We start from the raw sequence: 18127 nt of genomic DNA on the forward strand, positions 1-18127 counted from the left end.
ATCGCCCTGCTCGGGGAATTGATTTGCCGATTTTCGACCGAATCCTCCAACAGGTCACTCACGCCCGTCGCAGCCACTCATGGGTATAGAAATACGCAATCTTCTCTAAGCCTTCTTCCCAAAGCAGCAAGTATTGCTAGCGCACACAAGATCGGAACCAATATCTTCCCGTCATACGTATGAGAGTTCATCGTCGATTAGTAAACTAATATCGGAAAGTACGGACGTGATGCTTTGCCTCAAAGGAGATTACAGTAGCTACGCTGGTCATCGAGCATCCGTTGGATAAGCGAAGCGACCAATAGGAAGTAGGTCAGCCGACATCCTCGGCCCCGGACTGGCTTCCGACACCACCGACGATCATTGCCGGGGCCGTCCAACTTACGATGGTCCGATGAGGGGAAGCGTCTCGTATGGATGGAACGGAGGCATTGGATATGATATAATCGTAGCAGATACATGGTTCAACGCTCCACTGTCGTTGGTGATTGATTGTTTATGTATACAGATTATCTTCCTATTGTAGCAACCCATCAACCAGCAATGTCTCCAGGTGCTGAACCGAGCCCGTTCCGGGCACACTTGCCCGATCTCCAGATTGACAGGTTTACCACCATGAAGAAGAAAGATCCCTATGAGTACGCCAAAGCATTCAAGGAGAATGGTGCCCCTCCATGGTTTCATGGCCTATACTTGCACTGGCGCAAGTTGCTTTCTGAGCCCTTCAAAGGCGTTACCAATGACGGTAGGCACAGTAATCAGCCTACTCTTATATGTGCATGACTGATCCACTACCAGGACACGTCCGACCAGATGTCTTCAAGCTGGAGGATCAAGGTATCCCTATTGACGATATCGTCAGTGCAACAAAACTCGCTCTGTCAAAGATGAGCCCAGAGCAGAGAACCCGCTCAACCTATCACATCGACTCTCCAGAATGGCGCACGTGGTCTAATCCCGAGTTTCTGCTAAGTGACAAGGGCGTCAGGCTAGACGAGGTCAATGAGGAATTGCGGACCGCTATCATGCAAGTTCTTAAGACTTCGCTATCCCCCGAAGGCTATGAGAAGGCAGTCTCGGCCATGCGCATCAATGGCTTCTTGGGTGAGCTAGTCGAGGCGCCTGCCATCATGAACGAATTTTCTTACAACTTTGTCTTATTCGGCGTCGAGCCGTCTACCACGGAGCCCTGGGGCTTCTCTTTCTATGGACACCATCTATGCCTAAATGCCTTCTTCTACAAGAAGCAGATCGTTCTATCGCCATGGTTTACGGGCGCTGAACCAAACCTGATCGACGATGGCAAGTTCAACGGGACTCGAATCTTGCAACGGGAGGAAATTCTCGGGCTCCAGCTTATGCAGGGCTTATCACCAGAGACACAATCCCGGGCTCAGGTATACAAGCAGATGAAGGATCCGGCAATGCCACGTGGACGTTGGAATCACGATGATCAGAGGCATCTTTGCGGGGCCTACCGCGACAACCGCGTAGTGCCCTACGAAGGCGTTCTCGTTTCCGAATTATCAACGGCCCAGCAAGACATCGTAACTGAAATCTTGCGGGAATACCTTCTATACTTGCCCCAAAAGGCTCGAGATCTGCAACTGGCTGAGATGAAGCGCTGGTTTCACGAGGCGTACTTTTGTTGGATTGGTGGATTCAAGGACGAGGACCCTTTCTACTATCGCATCCAGAGTCCTGTCGTCATTGTCGAGTTTGATCATCACCACGGGGTGTTCTTGACGAATAAGGAGCCGGCTAAGTTCCACATCCATACACTGCTCAGGACGCCCAATGCTGGAGACTACGGGATGGCACTGAGAAAGCAGATTCCGGGCATGGCTCAGGAATTTCTATGGGAAGGATAAGTGTAGGGACCAGATGACTTTCATGACAAAATAAGGATTAGTTGTATCTATTCAAGGATTGCTCAATGAAAATAACCGAAAAACATTCTAGAACTCTAAACTTCCCTTGTCCGCTCATGGATCTCGAGTTGAAACATGCATTGACCATCCACTCGACATGGCATATAGTTAAGTAATGGCATCTCAACACCCAACAATTTTCAGAGTAACCGGTTTGAAGAGCCAGTATAAGTTTAAAATTAAGTTTGAGCCGTGATGACTCGAGTATGTCGCACTGGTAGGGAGGCCATACCCTTGGCCAACACGTCCAAAGTTCATCAACATATAGTACACGTGTTAAGGTACATCAAGAATCTCATATCGTGCCGTATATCCGTGACTGCCTGATTCAGATTGACTTTATCCACTCTGCTATGATGATTGGCCAAATAAACCAGGATTCTTTGTCCGGATAGGCAAGGTCAACAAGCCGTGACGCGGCTCAACAACCAAGGGGTAAAGCGACCAATCGGAAATCATTGGGCCGTATGAGCTCCGGTGGCGGACTCACGATGACACCTCTGTGTAACACAATGATTCCCTACTACAGCAGGTAGTAGAAGGACGAGTGGAGATCGGCCCTTAGTTCAACGTGCCGTTTCCCCGGTCTGGAGCATGTGGAGGCATTAGCGGGACCCCATGGGGAATGCTCCTGGGGATCGATATATTGCCATGATCTCTTTCTTTGCCTCGTCATTACAAGCTGTCGAACAACAACTCACTGGCTTGAGTATCCAGACTTTTTCTCGTGTGAGCATCCTACCTCGTGCCCAATATGTCGAAACCCGAAATTGAGGCTCTAGAGCACTATGTAAGTCCTACAATCTACCTAGGGAAGCCTCATGACATTGGCTTGGCCCACTATGGAGGGCATACACTTACATGTGACTAGAACGATACCGAATCTCTCAGCGAAGAGCACAAACAATATCTTCTTAAGCGCCATGGCGCCATCAACCTGGACCCCGTCCCTTACATGAGCGATGCCGACCCCTTGAACTGGCCCAAGTGGAAGGTGAAGCGACTCCATTCCGACTGACGTCAATGCTAATCTGATTGCATTTTTAGAAAATTGTAAACCTTTCCCTAGTCGCCTTCCACGCAATGATGGCCACTTTCACCGCCGCGGCAATCCAATCAGCCTTTGTCGAAATCGCAGAAGACCTCGGAGTAAGCGTGCAGCGAGCGACCTACCTCACATCTCTTGTCATCGCAATCCTCGGCGGTGCACCGCTTCTTTGGCGCCCGCTCTCACATACCTACGGCCGACGTCCGATCTTCCTACTATCCCTCTTTTGCAGCCTCATCGGCAATATTGGCTGTGCAGTTAGTCCTACGTATGGCACGATGGGCCTCTGCCGGGCGATAACTGCCTTTTTCATTTGCCCTGCCGCAGCTATTGGAACGGCCGTCGTGTCGGAAACATTCTTTCGAAAAGAGAGGGCGCGCTACATGGGTGTTTGGACCACAATGGTGACGCTTGGCGTTCCCGTCGCTCCTCTCATCTTTGGCTTTGTTGCTATGAGGACTGGCTATCGATGGATTTACTGGATTCTTGCTATAGTGAGTGACTCCCGAGCTTCACCGAAGAACATCAACTAATCCCCCCAGACGAATGGTGTTCAGTTCATCCTCCACGGCCTGTTTGGGCCCGAAACCCGATTCGAACCCAGCACTCGATTGCAAGAAAACTCTTCTTTCAGACAACAATACCTCAGCTTCCGTCGCATCGATCCCAAACCGTTGAAGTTGAGGGACTTTTTGCACCCTCTTAGCTTCATCTGGTCTCCCAATGTTATCATCCCAGCTGTTGCACATGCCATGGTATTCCTTTGGGGTAGTGTCATGACGACCTTTGAGATTCCCCAAGTTTTCCCCGAGAAATTTGGGTTCAACACACAGCAAGTTGGCCTGCAGTATATCGGCATTATCATTGGTACAATCCTTGGTGAGCAGATTGGTGGAATCCTATCCGATAAGTGGATGGGACTACGCGAGCGCAGAGGCAAGCGACCAGAACCGGAATACCGTCTATGGCTGAGTTACATCGGCTACCTGACTGCAGTCTGTGGCGTAGTGGTTTTCTTGGTGCAGCTTGACCGAGCCTCAGAGACATGGGACGCTACCCCTATCGTCGGGGCAGGCATCGCAGCAGCAGGGAATCAGATCGTCACAACCATCATGATCACATATGCTGTGGACTGCTATCATAAGGATGCTGCAGCAGTAGGCGTCTTTATCACATTTATTCGCCAAGTTTGGGGATTTATTGGCCCGTTCTGGTGAGCTTCCAAGGCAACTTCGTGCCTCTTCCCTGACTAATGATGCAAAATAGGATCCCAGAAATGATTGAAAGCCCAGGGTTCAGGCTAAGTGCAGTAATCTCCACGGCCACGATAATAGCAGCAGCGATACTGCCTACGATGTTGTTGCAGTTCAAGGGTCGACATTGGAGACCGCAAGACGCAAAGAACTAGTTCAACCTGTTTTTTATGTCAATCTATTGGATGTCACGTCAAACTTTCTACATGCGAAATTCTCCATCCATAGGCCGCTCATTTAATCACTTAACGTAGGCTATGTTAAATACAGGGAAGGCAATGTTAGTGGGAGGGAATTATGAGCCTAGTGATTTACATAGGAGATTGACTTGCCCATTCATCTTTATTTCCATTTTCCTTGCATTTACTATACAAAAGATCGCTTGTAATTTACTAAAGTACATACTTTCCGTCCGTGCGCTAACCCCCTGCCATAATTTTCATAAAATTACACACTTTCTGTCCGTGCATACTGGTTGGTCCTATGTTCGCCGTAAACCTTAATGTTTCTTTTGTTTACAGCGCTATTGCTACTTTAGTGGTGGCATACTTAGAAAAATAATAGCCCCTGCTAGGGACTATATTATTTAATATATTCTCTTTCTCTGCCTTCTTTTCTATTTTTATTTCCTCTTCCTTTTTATTTACCGCTCAGAGTCAGTCCTAATACCTTAAATTAACACTTCTATAGCATGGCCTACCGCCTATTAGAGACTTTCGCGATGTCAGTCAAAGAATTCCTCTCTAAGCTCTAACTCTATATCAGCCCTGATGCCTATCTTAGGGTTATGGTTGGGGTTAGTATTTACTATCTAAGCTAGTCTGCCTAAGAGGTTTCTTCTAGCTAAAGATATAGCTTATAATATAAAAAGAGGAGATTTTTCTAAGAAAGAAAAGTAAGAGAGATATAAGAGTAAAAAGGATATAGTAAAAAAAGAAAGAAATATAACTAAGAGAAAGAAATATAGCTAAGAGAAAGAGGTATAATTAGAAAAGAGAAATAATAAGAAAAGAGATATAAGAGATAAGAGATATAAAAGAAATAAGAGATAAGAGATAAGAGATAAGAGATAAGAGATAAGAGATAAAGGCAAAATAGCCTTAGGAAGCCCTAGAAGTATTCTAGATCAACCTAGCTAGGTTACTAGGAGTATCTCGGGCTATAAAAGCCGCAGAGGTCGCCCTAGTCCTCATCAGGGCAAGGCTAATAGTAGAGTCTAGCTGGTTAGCCGCAAAGGGGCTAATAAGGTCCTAGAGCTTCTAATAGGTCTTAGCGGTCTCTAGGTCTATAAGGCTACCTACTAAGATAATAAGAGGCTAAAAGAAGGCCCTAAGAGACTTATATTTTCTGCGTTTTTCCTCTATAGCCTCTCTTAAGGTGCTATAAGGGTCTTCCTTAGTAGAATCCTTTAAAATAGCTATGATTTAAATATTATAGTAATAGCAGCTATTTCCTAGGGTAACTACGAAGTCAGCCCTTAGGCTACCTTCTAGGTAGACTAGGGGTTCTTTTTTAACCTCTAGGGTAGGCTGGCTACTTAGGGCTAGGGGCTTCCGGATGAGGTCTAGGGTAGGCTGCGAGGCCTCCCTAGCTGCTAGGAATAGCTCGTAGGCTAGGTCTTTATATAAGGGTATTCCTAGGCCTCCCTCTTTAACTAGAAGGGCTATAAGGCTTAGATTAGGCTCCTTAGGGCACTTACTAGGGCTTCTAGCTACTAGGGCTAGAATAGCTTCCCTTATAAGGGTATTAGCTTCTTCCCAGAGGTCTTCTAGCCTAATTAGGTCTAGTTACTTCTAAAGGTACCTTAGAAAAAGCTAAATACTACCTCTAAGAAAAAGCAAAGCATACTGCTTAGGTAGGTCTTATAGGGCCTCTAGGGCTTCCTATAGGGTAGTTAGCTTATCTTTTAAGAAGGCTCTTCTAAGCTAGATAGGGCCTATATAGGTGCCTAAGGCATATAAGCCTTCTAGCTTAAGGTCCTCTATAGCCTTTTTTTTATTTTTAATAAGGTTAAGGCTAAAAGGAGAGCCTTCTAAGACCTCCTTAGTTGCCTCTAGGGTGCCTTATAGAGCCTTATTAAGAATATAGAGGTTATCTAGGTAAGCTACTAAGGTTACCCTAGGTAGCTTCTTAGCTAGGGCCTCTAGGGTAGGTTAAAAGGCAAGGGAAAAAAAAAGAAGTCTAAGAGAGTCTCCTTACCTTATGCCCTTAGCTAAGGCTATAGCTAACCTATTTTCTATAACTAAGATAGAAGGGTTATTATAGGCCTAAGCTACTGCCTTATAGAAGGTAGGGGCATATATAGCTACCGAGGTAGCTATAAAAGCCTTATTTACTAAGTTAAAGGCATTAGCGAGGTTAATAGAGGCTAGCTATTAGAAATTAGTCTTATTTAAGCTTATAATAGCCTTATAGAGAAGGAAAATAATAGGTTTAACCCTACCTAGGCTATTTATGCCTAGCTAAAAGGGTAAGAGCATATTTATCTAATAAAAGGTTATTAGGATTGCTTTTATAGCTACCCTATAGATTAGGTCTCTTATAGCTATAGGCCTAACCCCTTTATTAGGCTTTTTAAGCCCTATTAGGCAGCTAGCGCATAATAAGTAAGCCCTAGGGGCTATACCTTAGTAAATTATATTAGCTAATAGCCTTAGGAAAGCTATTATAGGGAAATCCTTTCTTATTACTAAGTCTAAAAAAGGCCTAGTCCAGCCGCTAAGGCTAAGGGCTTTTTCCTTACCTATAAAGGCTATAGCTACTATAATTATTTTTAATATAATTAGTTAGCTAGCCCTTAGGCGGGTCTTGCCTTAGAAGGGGTCTTTTAATCCAATAAGGTACTTTTCTAGCAGCCTAGCCCTATTTTCTATTAAATCAGGTGCTATAGGGGTTAGATTAATAAGAGCCCTAGCAGCCCGGCCTAAATAGCTTCTTTCTAATAGCCTAGCTGCCCTCTAAGCCGGGCAAGGAGCTATAGAGGGTCTAGCTGCCTTAGGGGGCTGCTTAAGGGACTCTAGGCTCTCTATAGTAGGAAGATTAAAAGGGAAGGACCTAAGAAGGGTAGCTAGGCCTTTTTTTTACAACCCTAACCCTAGTAGCCTAGGCAAGATAAGGAAATATAATAGGGCCTTTTTAATAAGCCTCTTTAAGAAGGCAGCTATAGCTTTATAAGCTATAGCTATAAAAATAGCAGCCTGCCTTGCATATAGCCTTTTCTCTAATATAAGGATCTTTATAAAAGCTAGTAGCTTTTATATAAAGGCCTTAGCTAGGATTGGGGCTATAGCTTGGTTATGTAGCTGCTCTAGGGTAGGTCCCTCTAGGGTAGGTCCCTCTAGGGTAGGCTCCTTAAGCCTGGCAGCCTCTGTAGGCTCCTTAAGCTCGGTAGCCTCTGCAGGCTCTTTAAGCCTAGTAGCCTCTGCAGGCTCCTTAAGCTCGGCAGCCTCTGCAGGCTCCTTAAGCCCCTCTAGGGTAGGCTCCTCTAGGGGATTAATATTGCTTATAGGGCAAGGGTTAAGGCATTATAAAAGTCTTAGTAAAAATTTAAGTATTAGCTAAAAAGTATAATTAAAACCTTTAAAAATTCTATTATTACTAATAAGTAAATAAAAACTAAATAAAATAATAATTAAAAGTATTATTAACCTATTTATACCTAAAAATAATATTCTTACTTTTATTTATACCTTTTTTATTACTTTTTCTTACTTATTTTATAGTTAATCTAATTTAAGACTAGGGTTAGGGTTATGGTTGGGGTTAGTATTTACTATCTAAGCTAGTCTGCCCGGGAGGTTTCTTCTAGCTAAAGATATAGCTTATAAGGTAAAGAGAGGGGATTTTTCTAAGAGAAAGAAATAAAAAAGATATAACTAAGAGAAAAAGATATAAACTAAGAAAGAAATATAACTAAAAATAAGATATAACTAGGAGAGAAATATAGCTAAGAAAGAGATATAACTAAAGGAAAGAGATATAGCTAGAAAAGAGATATAAGAGATATAAGAGATATAAGAGATATATAAGAGATAAAGGGTATAAGATAAGAAATAAGAAATAAGAGATAAGAGATAAGAAATAAGAGATAAAGGCAAAATAGCCTTAAGAGGCCCTAGAAGGATTCTAGATCGACCTAGCTAGGTTACTAGGGGTATCTCGGGCTATAAAAGCCGCAGAGGTCGCCCTAGTCCTCATTAGGGCAAGGCTAATAGAGGAGTCTAGCTAGTTAGCCGCAAAGGGGCCAATAAGGTCCTAGAGCTTCTAATAGGTCTTAGCGGTCTCTAGGTCCATAAGGCCACCTACTGAGATAATAAGAGGCTAAAAGAAGGCCCCGAGAGACCTATATTTTCTGCGTTTTTCCTCTGCAGCCTCTCTCAAGGTGCTATAAGGGTCTTCCTTGGCAGAATCCTTAGAAATAGCTACGACTTGAATATCATAGTAATAGCGGCTATTTCCTAGGGTAACTACAAAGTCGGCCCTTAGGTTACCTTCCGGGTGGACTAGGGGTTCTTTCTCAACCTCTAGGGTAGGCTAGCTACTTAGGGCTTTGAAAAAGGCCCTAGTTATCGCGTCATGCCTTGCAATCCACCTTCTATTAGCACCTTTACAGGTATCCTGATGGCCTAAGGCAGCTATAGCTCCACAAGAGCTACAGGGTAGGCTAATAGGCTTGATTGGGTAGAAAAGCTGGCTTCAGAGGGCTTTAGTGATCTCAGAGTCTATAAAAGATAGGGCTTTTTAGGTAGGCAAGACTCCAAGCCACTTGCGGCCGAGATAGCTAGCATTTTCTAGCCTAGCATGCCTATAGCTAGCGGGAAGGCCCTCTAGGAAGTCTGCTAGCCTAGCCTTGTTAGCTTCCTTTAGCACCTGTTGTGCTGTTTTTCCTAGCCTAGGCTGGCCTGGGTCTAGGGTAGGCTGCGGGGCGGGGATAGGCTGCGGGGCTAGGGGCTTCCGGATGAGGTCTAGGGTAGGCTGCGAGGCCTCCCTAGCTGCTAGGAATAGCTCGTGGGCTAGGTCTTTGTGCAAGGGTATTCCTAGGCCTCCCTCTCTGACTAGAAGGGCTATAAGGCTTGGGTTAGGCTCCTTAGGGCACTCACTAGGGCTTCTAGCCACTAGGGCCAGAATAGCTTCCCTTATAAGGGAATCAGCTTCTTCCCAAAGGTCTTCTAGCCCAATTGGGTCAAGCTGCCTCTAAAGGTGCCTTAGAAGAAGCTGGATACTGCCTCTAAGAAGAAGCAAAGAGTGCTGCTTAGGTAGGTCTTATAGGGCCTCTAGGGCTTCCTGTAGGGTAGCTAGCTTATCTTCTAAGAAGGCTCTTCTAGGCCGGATAGGGCCTATATAGGTGCCCAAGGCATATAAGCCTTCTAGCTTAAGGTCTTCTATAGCCTTTTCCTTGCTTTTTACTAGGTTAAGGCTAAAAGGAGAGCCTTCTAAGACCTCCTTAGCTGCCTCTAGGGTGCCTTGCGGAGCCTTATTGAGAATATAGAGGTCATCTAGGTAGGCTACTAAGGTTGCCCTCAGTAGCTTCCTAGCTAGGGCCTCTAGGGTAGGTCGGAAGGCAAGGGAAAAAAGAAGGGGTCTAAGAGGGTCACCTTGCCTAACGCCCTTTGCCGAGGCTATAGCTAACCCATCTTCCATAACTAAGATAGAAGGGTCATTATAGGCCCAAGCTGCTGCCTTATAGAAGGTAGGGGCATACATAGCCACCGAGGCAGCTATAAAAGCCCTATCTACTGAGTTAAAGGCATTAGCAAGGTCGATAGAGGCTAGCTACTAGAAATTAGCCTCGTTTGGGCCTATAATAGCCTCGTAGAGAAGGAAAATAGCGGGTTCAACCCCGCCTAGGCTATTTACGCCTAGCTGGAAGGGTAAGAGCATATTTAGCCGATAAGAGGTCATCAGGATCGCTTTCATAGCTACCCTATAGACTAGGTCTCCTATAGCTATAGGCCTGACCCCTCTATCAGGCTTTTCAAGCCCTATGAGGCGGCTAGCGCATAATAAGTAGGCCCCAGGGGCCATGCCTTGGCGAATCATATCAGCTAGCAGCCTTAGGAAAGCTATCACAGGGGAATCCTTCCTAGTCACTAGGTCTAAAAGGGGCCTAGTCCAGCCGCTAAGGCCAGGGGCCTTTTCCTTGCCTATAGAGGCTATAGCTATTATAATTGTCTCTAATGTGATTGGTTGGCCGGCCCTTGGGCGGGTCTTGCCTTAGAAGGGGTCTTTTAATCCGATAGGGTGCTTTTCTAGCAGCCTAGCCCTATTTTCCATTGAATTAGGTGCTATAGGGGTCAGATCAATAAGAGCCCTAGCAGCCCGGCCTAAATAGCCTCTTTCTAGTAGCCTAGCTGCCCTCTGAGCCGGGCTAGGGGCTATAGAGGGTCTAGCTGCCTTAGGGGGCTACTTAAGGGACTCTAGGCTCTCTAGGGTAGGAAGGTTAGAAGGGAAGGACCTAAGAAGGGTAGCTAGGCCTCCTTTTTATAACCCTAACCCTAGTAGCCTGGGTAAGATAAGGAAATACAATAGGGCCTTTTCAGTAGGCCTCTTTAAGAAGGCAGCTGCAGCTTTATGGGCTATAGCTATGAAAATAGCAGCCTGCCTTGCGTATAGCCTTTTCTCCGGTATAGGGATCTTTACAAAAGCTAGCAGCTTCTACATAGATGCCTTGGCTAGGATTGGGGCTATAGCTTGGTTATATAGCTGCTCTAGGGTAGGTCCCTCTAGGGTAGGTCCCTCTAGGGTAGGTCCCTCTAGGGTAGGGTCCTCAAGCTCGGCAGCCTCTACAGGCTCCTCAAGCCTAGCAGCCTCTATAGGCTCCTCAAGCTTGGCAGCCTCTACAGGCTCCTTACGCTCGGCAGCCTCTGCAGGCTCCTCAAGCCCCTCCAGGGTAGGCTCCTCTAGGGGCTCTAGGGGCTCTAGGGTAGGTTCTTCTAGAGGCTCTAGAGTGGGTCCCTGGCTAGAGGGCCTAGAGAGGCTAGGGGACCTAGGGCTAGAGGGTCTTCCCCTTTCCTCATAGCTAGAAAAAGACCTATAGCTTTCCCTTAAGCTTGGTCGGTCTAGGGTAGGCTGGTCTAGGGTAGGGCTAGGCTATAGTTGCCTTGGCCGCCTCGTAGGTCTTTGTAGCTATGGAGAAGGGGTTCTTACTAGTCTCTTTCTTCCTATAAGGCCTCTATAGCTAACTAAGCCCGGGCTAGCCTAATTAGGACTAGAAGGCTGATCTAAGGAAGCTAAAGAGGCCCTTTAAGGGTAATAGGTCCTTGGCCTAGGTAAGGTAGAAATATAGGCTTTACCTTCTATGCCATAGATCTTAGCACTATGGGTCTTAATGCCGTGGGAGCCTCGGTAGGCTATAGCGCAATAAGGGCAGCTGACTAAGCCAAGGGGCTGTAGCTGCTGATTCATATAGGTCTCGGCAGGGTGTTTTTTACGTATATACTCTAAGATATCTCTATAGCTGCCTTGGCAGGTAGGGCAGGCTAAGGAGGGCATCTAGGGTAGCTAGGGATAAGAAATAAAAGGTAAGAAAATAAGAATAAAAATAGCTATAGGGTAGCTAAGATAGATACGACTTAGAAGCTAAGCATAGGGGAAGCTAAGTATAAAAGAAGTTAAAAGGTAAGAGACTTAGAGAATAAGGCCTTAAATATAAAGAGAGTTATATAACCCTAGGGTTATTCTAGAGGCTTCTATCTATAGGTGACCTAATATATAACCCTAACCTTGACCTAATGTGTGACCCTAACCCTAACCTAATGTATAACCCTGACCCTGACCCTAACCCCTATAGAAAGCTCTAGAATCTCTATAGAAGCCCGAAGGGCTTCTATCTATAGCTGACCCAATGCGTGACCCTAACCCTGACCCAATGTGTGACCCTGACCCTGACCCTAACCTCTATAGAAAGCTCTAGAATCTCTATAGAAGCCCGAAGGGCTTCTATCTATAGCTGACCCTAACCTTGACCCAATATCTAACCCTAACCCTGACCCAATGTGTGACCCTAACCATGACCCTAACCTCTATAAAAGACCTTAGAATCTCTATAGAAGCCCGAAGGGCTTCTATCTATAGCTAACCCTAACCGGGAGGCCAGTGGTAGTTTGGGCCAAACTACCATTTCGGGGTCAGGGGCACGGACCAATGGCCATGCAGGGATGCACGCGGGGGTGGGTCCGGGACGCGGACAGGGGGGCCAAACTACCAGTCCCAAACTACCATTTCATGCTGCAGCCAATCAGGATAAGGGAAGGGCAACTTCAGGGTTGAGGAAAAAGCAAGCAAAGGAGGGAAATACAACGGAACGCGTCTCCAAGGCCAGCCTTTTCACGACCGACCGGGTGAATAAGCGATATTCTTTTCACATGGACCATGATGAGTCCATAAAATGAGCGCAACTAAGGACGACCGAGCAGTTTCCCAGCCAGCGGCAATCATTCGAGAGAGAGACTATCAGGAAAAGAGGGAAAGAAGGGAAACAAAGACAGCACGTACAGTATCCTAGGAGGAGGAACCAGAGGGAGAGGTAGGGAAGGGCTCGACATAGTCCAGATCGCAGCCAATGGCCCGAGGGCGTCCCACAGACTCGCCCGGCGGCAACGGACCGGAGCGGCAAGGAGATACAGGAGAGTCCGCCAGCTGTATTCATGCAGAAGCCACCAAACCGGGAGAAGGGTGGCTTATATATAATGGCGAATACCGGTCGTTGATCTGCGCCTTTCACGGCTATGCGGTCTGCAGCCTCGAGGGTCACTTGAGGGACCGTCACCCAGACATCGACCATCGGGCCCGCAGCGATATCATCCACCGCCATAAGGGTCTACAGCTGCAAGGACCGGCATTGGAGCAGCTCGTCTAGCACGGTGCGTCAAACCCGACCCGGGCCGTCAAGGGTCTTGTTGTTCACCGGGGCTTCGCTTGCACCTGGCCGGGTTGCAGGCACCTCACGCCGAGCTAGAAGTGCCTACGGGTTCACCTCAACGAGGAGCACAACATAAAGGGAGCCAAGGCACAGGCGGGCCTCTAGACCAGCGTCTATCTGCAGACCTTCTTTACAGGACCAAAGAGGGCGATTTACTACTTCTGCGTCAGCATCTCGACCAGCGGTAACGATGATGCTGTCTCGGCAGCAGGAGATCCTCCGACGCCGGTGGGCAAGGGGAGAAGAGCGACGATGGCCGATAGGCAGCAGACGCACCCGGAAGATCAGATGATAATCGCCGACATCACCCAAGGGTGGTCACTGCAGCAGGAGGAGCAGGAGAAGATGCAGAAGGTCATGGAGGAAGGGATCCTTAGGCACGAGACGACGAACTGGCTGAAGAGGACCGGCTGGTCAGCCCACTTCGCCGGGAGGAATCTGGTGGATATCCAAGCCTGCAGCAGGATACCCGGCCGTGACGACGACGAGCTACGACGGATGGCCACGGCTCTAGATCGTCTATTCTTCGACCGCTGCATCGGCGGGTTAAAGAGCATGCCCCTGATGACCCGCCTGCTCCTGGCCAGCCCCCACCCTCACGATGCCCACAGCCAACCATTTGGGCCGCTACAGGAGAAGACCAGTATGGATCGCTACCTGGTCTATGTGAAGCGGTTCTTATGCTATTGCCTTAACGTGCTGTCGCTAGAGGAGGATGCGCTGTTTGCCGAACATGGCTTTCGCTTCACGCAAGCACAAAGGGCCAGCCTCGAGCTACTCTAGGCGCATCTGCAGGATAAGGAATAGTTGGGCGAGGGGCTATAGGAAGAGATATTATAGATTCTAGCGGACTTCTAGATGCAGCGGCTCGATAGGGACCCTTTTGTGAGCCCACTATGGCATTTCATCAGCATATTAGGAATCAACGGCGAGACAGGGCAGCTCTGACCTGCCTATCTATTTACCTATATACTTATGGGTCTTGTTTTCACGGGGCGGGCGCTGCTAGGAGAGTGGGCCATACTTACCCGGGAGCGGGCCGGGATGATAGACCTCGCGCAATAGTTCGCCCAGGTTCGAGACGCCTAGCTTTACAAGGCAATATACTCTCCCATGGGCTATATGCTTAGCTTGCTATTATATAGAAGGAAGATCGCGCAGGAGACTAGTAGCCGGCTAATAGTATCCTAGAGCAAGCACGGCGAGATAATATACTTTATAGGTAAGCCGATCCTAATAGAGAAGATTTATTATATAGTGGCTAGGATAATAAAAGACGCCGAGGACCTATTATGGGGTTAGTTAATATTTAAGGAGGGCGACGATAAGCGCTTTATTATTCCTCTAGCCGGCATTAAGGATAATCTCACCTAGATAAGACGAGGCCGGTCCTTTATCCATACTAATAACCTCATAGGCAAGGAGGTTAAGATACTTAAGGACCTCATTATAGGCTCACGGAAGGCAAAGTTCTTAGACCGAGCGGGCAAGTAGAAATAGGCGGGTATTAGGAAGTACCTAAAGCTAGTAAAAAAGTTCGAGGAATTTCTACTACTCCTCTCCCATATTACTAGCAGCTAGCCTAGCCGAGGGAAAGAGATCATAGGCCTACGCCTAGTTAATAGTATTAATAAGGACCGCAACATCTTTATTATTAACAGCGATATTATGCTCGTCACCTAATACTATAAATCTCTAGCCCACTTCGACTCGCCGAAGGTAATCCCCCGCTTCCTACCAGAGAGGATCAGGCAGCTACTCGTGATATATATGGTCTATATCCGACCGCTAATAAATCGCTAGGAGGCGGATAGATAAGAGCTATATAGTAAGATAGCACCGCCAAGCGACTTTATCTAGTATAACAAGATAGGGCTATAGGAGAGCAGTTATATATCTAGGGCTATAGGGAAGTAGACCTCCCACTATATCAGCCATAGGATTACGCTCTAAGATTAGCGCTATATTGCTATCGCTATTAGCAAGAAATACGCCCATAACCGGGGGGCTACGCGGGCAGACTTTAATGACAGCGACAATAATAACGAGTTAAAGTAATATAAGGCGCCGGATGATCTAGCTGCCTATTACACCGGCTAGATAGCCGCCAACTATGGCGTTATGATTAATATACTAAAGCGTTTAATAGCTAAGTCTCTAGAGATATTTGGCTAAGTAAGTCATCGTTGGCATAAGTTCCTCGGCTACAACGCGTAGCAGCTATTGGCCTTAGAGCCGCCGCTGCTAGCTTTATCCTCGAAGTAGAAGAATATAGTCGAGCCTAGCAGAGAGGAGAAGTGCTACCTTCCCTAAAAGCAGGCTAAGATCGCCTCGCTTGAGAAGCTAAGGGCAGGCATGATAGCAATAGAGGACAAGGAGAAGGATAATATAATCCTACGGGCACTCCGAGCTATCTTACGTAATAACGCTGCCTAGTTCTAGTCGCCCCAGTAAGAAGAGGCCATTAGGCTAGCCGCGGCGAAGCAAAGCCCGCTGGTTACCATGCTGCTAATGGGTAGCAGGAAGAGCTTAGTCTTTATAATCCCGGCTATGCTAGTAGGTATAGGCGTAACCATCGTAGTAGCTCCGTTCGCCGAGTTAAAGAGGCAGCTAGTCACATACTGCGTCGACGCCGATCTAGACTACAAGTCCTGGCCCGAGGCGCGTAAATCTTAGCCCAGGGTTATACTAATCTTAGCCGAGGCAGCTATTATTAATAACTTCTTATAGTGGGCCGCTAATCTAAGTATCAGGGGAAGGCTAGACCGAGTAGTCATTAATAAGTACCATCTATCATTCATAGCCGCTAAAACCTACCATATAAAGCTCTAGTGCCTCGTTCTCTTGCGGAGCTTAGGGTATCCCTTTATATTCCTCACTAGGACCTTACCGCCGCTCTATTAACGCGACTTTAAAGACGCCATATAGCTCTAGGCTCTACTCTATATATAGGCTTCGAGCTATTAGCTAAACGTGCGGTACTCTGTCCTTCGCGTCTGTAATAGACGGGGCGTCATAGAGGTAAAGAAGCTAGTAGATGCCTAGCTCCCGCGTCTATCACCAGGGGAGAAGGGGGTTATATACTACACCAGCCACGCGAAATATAGGGCGCTTACCCGGCAGCTTAGCTGCCATTACTATCATGCTTAGCGTAATAATAGTTATGCGTAGTTTATTGCCCGGCGCGAGTAGGGCTTCTAGGCATAGGTCAATGGCGAAACCCCTTACATTATAGCTACCACGGCTCTAGGCACAGGCATTGATATTATAGGCATCGTCTATATTATCCATCTTAAGGCCCTATTTAGCATTATTGACTACGCTTAGGAGGCGGGGCGGGGCGGGCAAGCCGGGGAGCCTATTACCGCAGAGATAATTATCGAGGAGAAGGACTAGCCGGTTAAGGACTACTTCCGCGATAGCTACCTAGACTTAAGTACGCATAAGGTACACAGGCTAATCCGGATATAAGGTTGCCGCCGCCGCCTCCTAGGCCAATGCTTAGACGATGACCTACAGGACTATAAAGATCTCGATACCGTCCGATGCGATAACTGCTGTCGCGATGAGCTATTATAGAAGAGTAAGCTACCCTCGCAGGGTATCATAGCATTATATGCCTATAGGAGGCGCGATGCCCTCGCTTTAGAAAGATTCAAGGCTGCCCTAGGGGAGATAGAGGAGCTTAGTAAGATAGGCTACTGTATTTACTAGATATTTAACGGCATTAAGGAAGCTAGGCACTAGTGGGGTACCTATGGTACTACGACAGAGAAGGATCTATCCTTCTCTAGCTATATAGACTTTTAGGGCCTAGTTAACTATAAGAAGGATTTATAGGCACGCTTCTTAAGCTACTTCTACTATCATATATCGCAGGAGCTCTGTCGGGACGGTTATAAGACCAAAGGAGCATTATATCGGTAGAAGCATACTATGATCCCTATGGCGTTAACCGCCGTGACAGAGGCAGATATATAATTATAAGTCCGGGATGCTACTAATCGTGATTTTAAGGGTAGGGATAACTATACGGACTAGCTAGGCCATAAGTATAGCAAGCTAATATGCGGGCGAGAGATAACCAATGCTATAGCTATCTTCGATCTAGTACTTAAGTAGAGATAAACCTAAGGACTTACTTAACTACTATGTTCCCCGCATAATATGTTCTCGCCTAAGCATATATAAGGTTTTATACTAGTATAGTATAATATATTTGACCGGCTATATATGATTAATATATAATATTATAATAGTAATAGAAAAAAAAAAAAAAAAAAAAAAAAGAAAAAGAAAAAGAAAAGAAAAAAGTGCAAGAGAGAGAGGGCAGTAAATAAATAAGAAGAGGGCATTATTAGCCTATAAGAGCTGGCTCTTATAGCGGGCATATTACCCACGCAATAGTTAACTAAGGGTACCTAACTATAGATATAAATAAGACTTAATGATAATTACTAGCTTTAACTATATAATTAAAAGGCTTATAGGAGATAGCATAAATAGGATAAAGAAGAAATAAATATAAAAGAAATAAAAAAAAGAAGAAAAAGAGAAGGATATAATAATCTAGGGTAGGTAAAAGCATTAGTATTATAATAGGCAAAGAAGAAGCTTATTGAGGCTAGCTAGATGCTTCCGAGACTTAAAGCCGGGTCTATCCCTTAGTTAGAGGGATCACTCTGGCCACTAAGCTAAAGCGCCTTTGGCTCTTAAAGTTACTAAGCTTAAGATCGCGCTAGAAGATAAGGCTATCTAGAAGACTATAACGGGGCGTCTAGGTAAGACATAAAAGGCAGGGAATTAAAAGCTTACCTAGGGAGGGCAAAGATAAAGTAAATAAGGTATAAGAATATATCTATATTAGTAAAATATAAATATAAATAAGAAGAAAAAGATAAAGACGAAAAAAAGATTTAAGTAATAAAATATAGGATAAGTATAATATATTTTATTATAAAAAAGAAACTTAATT

At 46.0% G+C, this 18127-nt stretch overlaps 4 protein-coding genes across 4 annotated transcripts; 3 read left to right on the forward strand and 1 right to left on the reverse strand.

Annotated features, from left to right (window-relative positions):
• Nucleotides 1-543: 543 nt before the first annotated feature.
• NCS54_01461200 (Hypothetical protein) lies at nucleotides 544-1871 on the forward strand (the record flags this gene model as incomplete). The annotated part of the gene is made up of 2 exons (XM_053159752.1): nucleotides 544-745; nucleotides 799-1871. 2 exons carry the CDS (start codon nucleotides 544-546, stop codon nucleotides 1869-1871), a joined length of 1275 nt encoding a protein of 424 aa, XP_053015727.1.
• An 814-nt stretch (nucleotides 1872-2685) lies between these two features.
• Nucleotides 2686-4387, forward strand: NCS54_01461300 (Putative MFS multidrug transporter; the record flags this gene model as incomplete). Its single annotated transcript, XM_053159753.1, has 5 exons — nucleotides 2686-2721; nucleotides 2803-2925; nucleotides 2979-3473; nucleotides 3522-4192; nucleotides 4246-4387. 5 exons carry the CDS (start codon nucleotides 2686-2688, stop codon nucleotides 4385-4387), a joined length of 1467 nt encoding a protein of 488 aa, XP_053015728.1.
• Nucleotides 4388-10886: 6499 nt separating this feature from the next.
• Nucleotides 10887-11248, reverse strand: NCS54_01461400 (Hypothetical protein; the record flags this gene model as incomplete). The annotated part of the gene is made up of 2 exons (XM_053159754.1): nucleotides 10887-11164; nucleotides 11218-11248. 2 exons carry the CDS (start codon nucleotides 11246-11248, stop codon nucleotides 10887-10889), a joined length of 309 nt encoding a protein of 102 aa, XP_053015729.1.
• Nucleotides 11249-13404: 2156 nt separating this feature from the next.
• On the forward strand, nucleotides 13405-13935 carry NCS54_01461500 (Hypothetical protein; the record flags this gene model as incomplete). Its single annotated transcript, XM_053159755.1, has 1 exon — nucleotides 13405-13935. The coding sequence occupies one exon, from the start codon at nucleotides 13405-13407 to the stop codon at nucleotides 13933-13935; it is 531 nt and encodes a 176-aa protein (XP_053015730.1).
• Between the last annotated feature and the right edge of the window lie 4192 nt (nucleotides 13936-18127).

Source organism: Fusarium falciforme, chromosome 12 (genome assembly GCF_026873545.1).
Source record: "Fusarium falciforme chromosome 12, complete sequence".
Lineage (NCBI taxonomy): Eukaryota > Fungi > Ascomycota > Sordariomycetes > Hypocreales > Nectriaceae > Fusarium > Fusarium falciforme.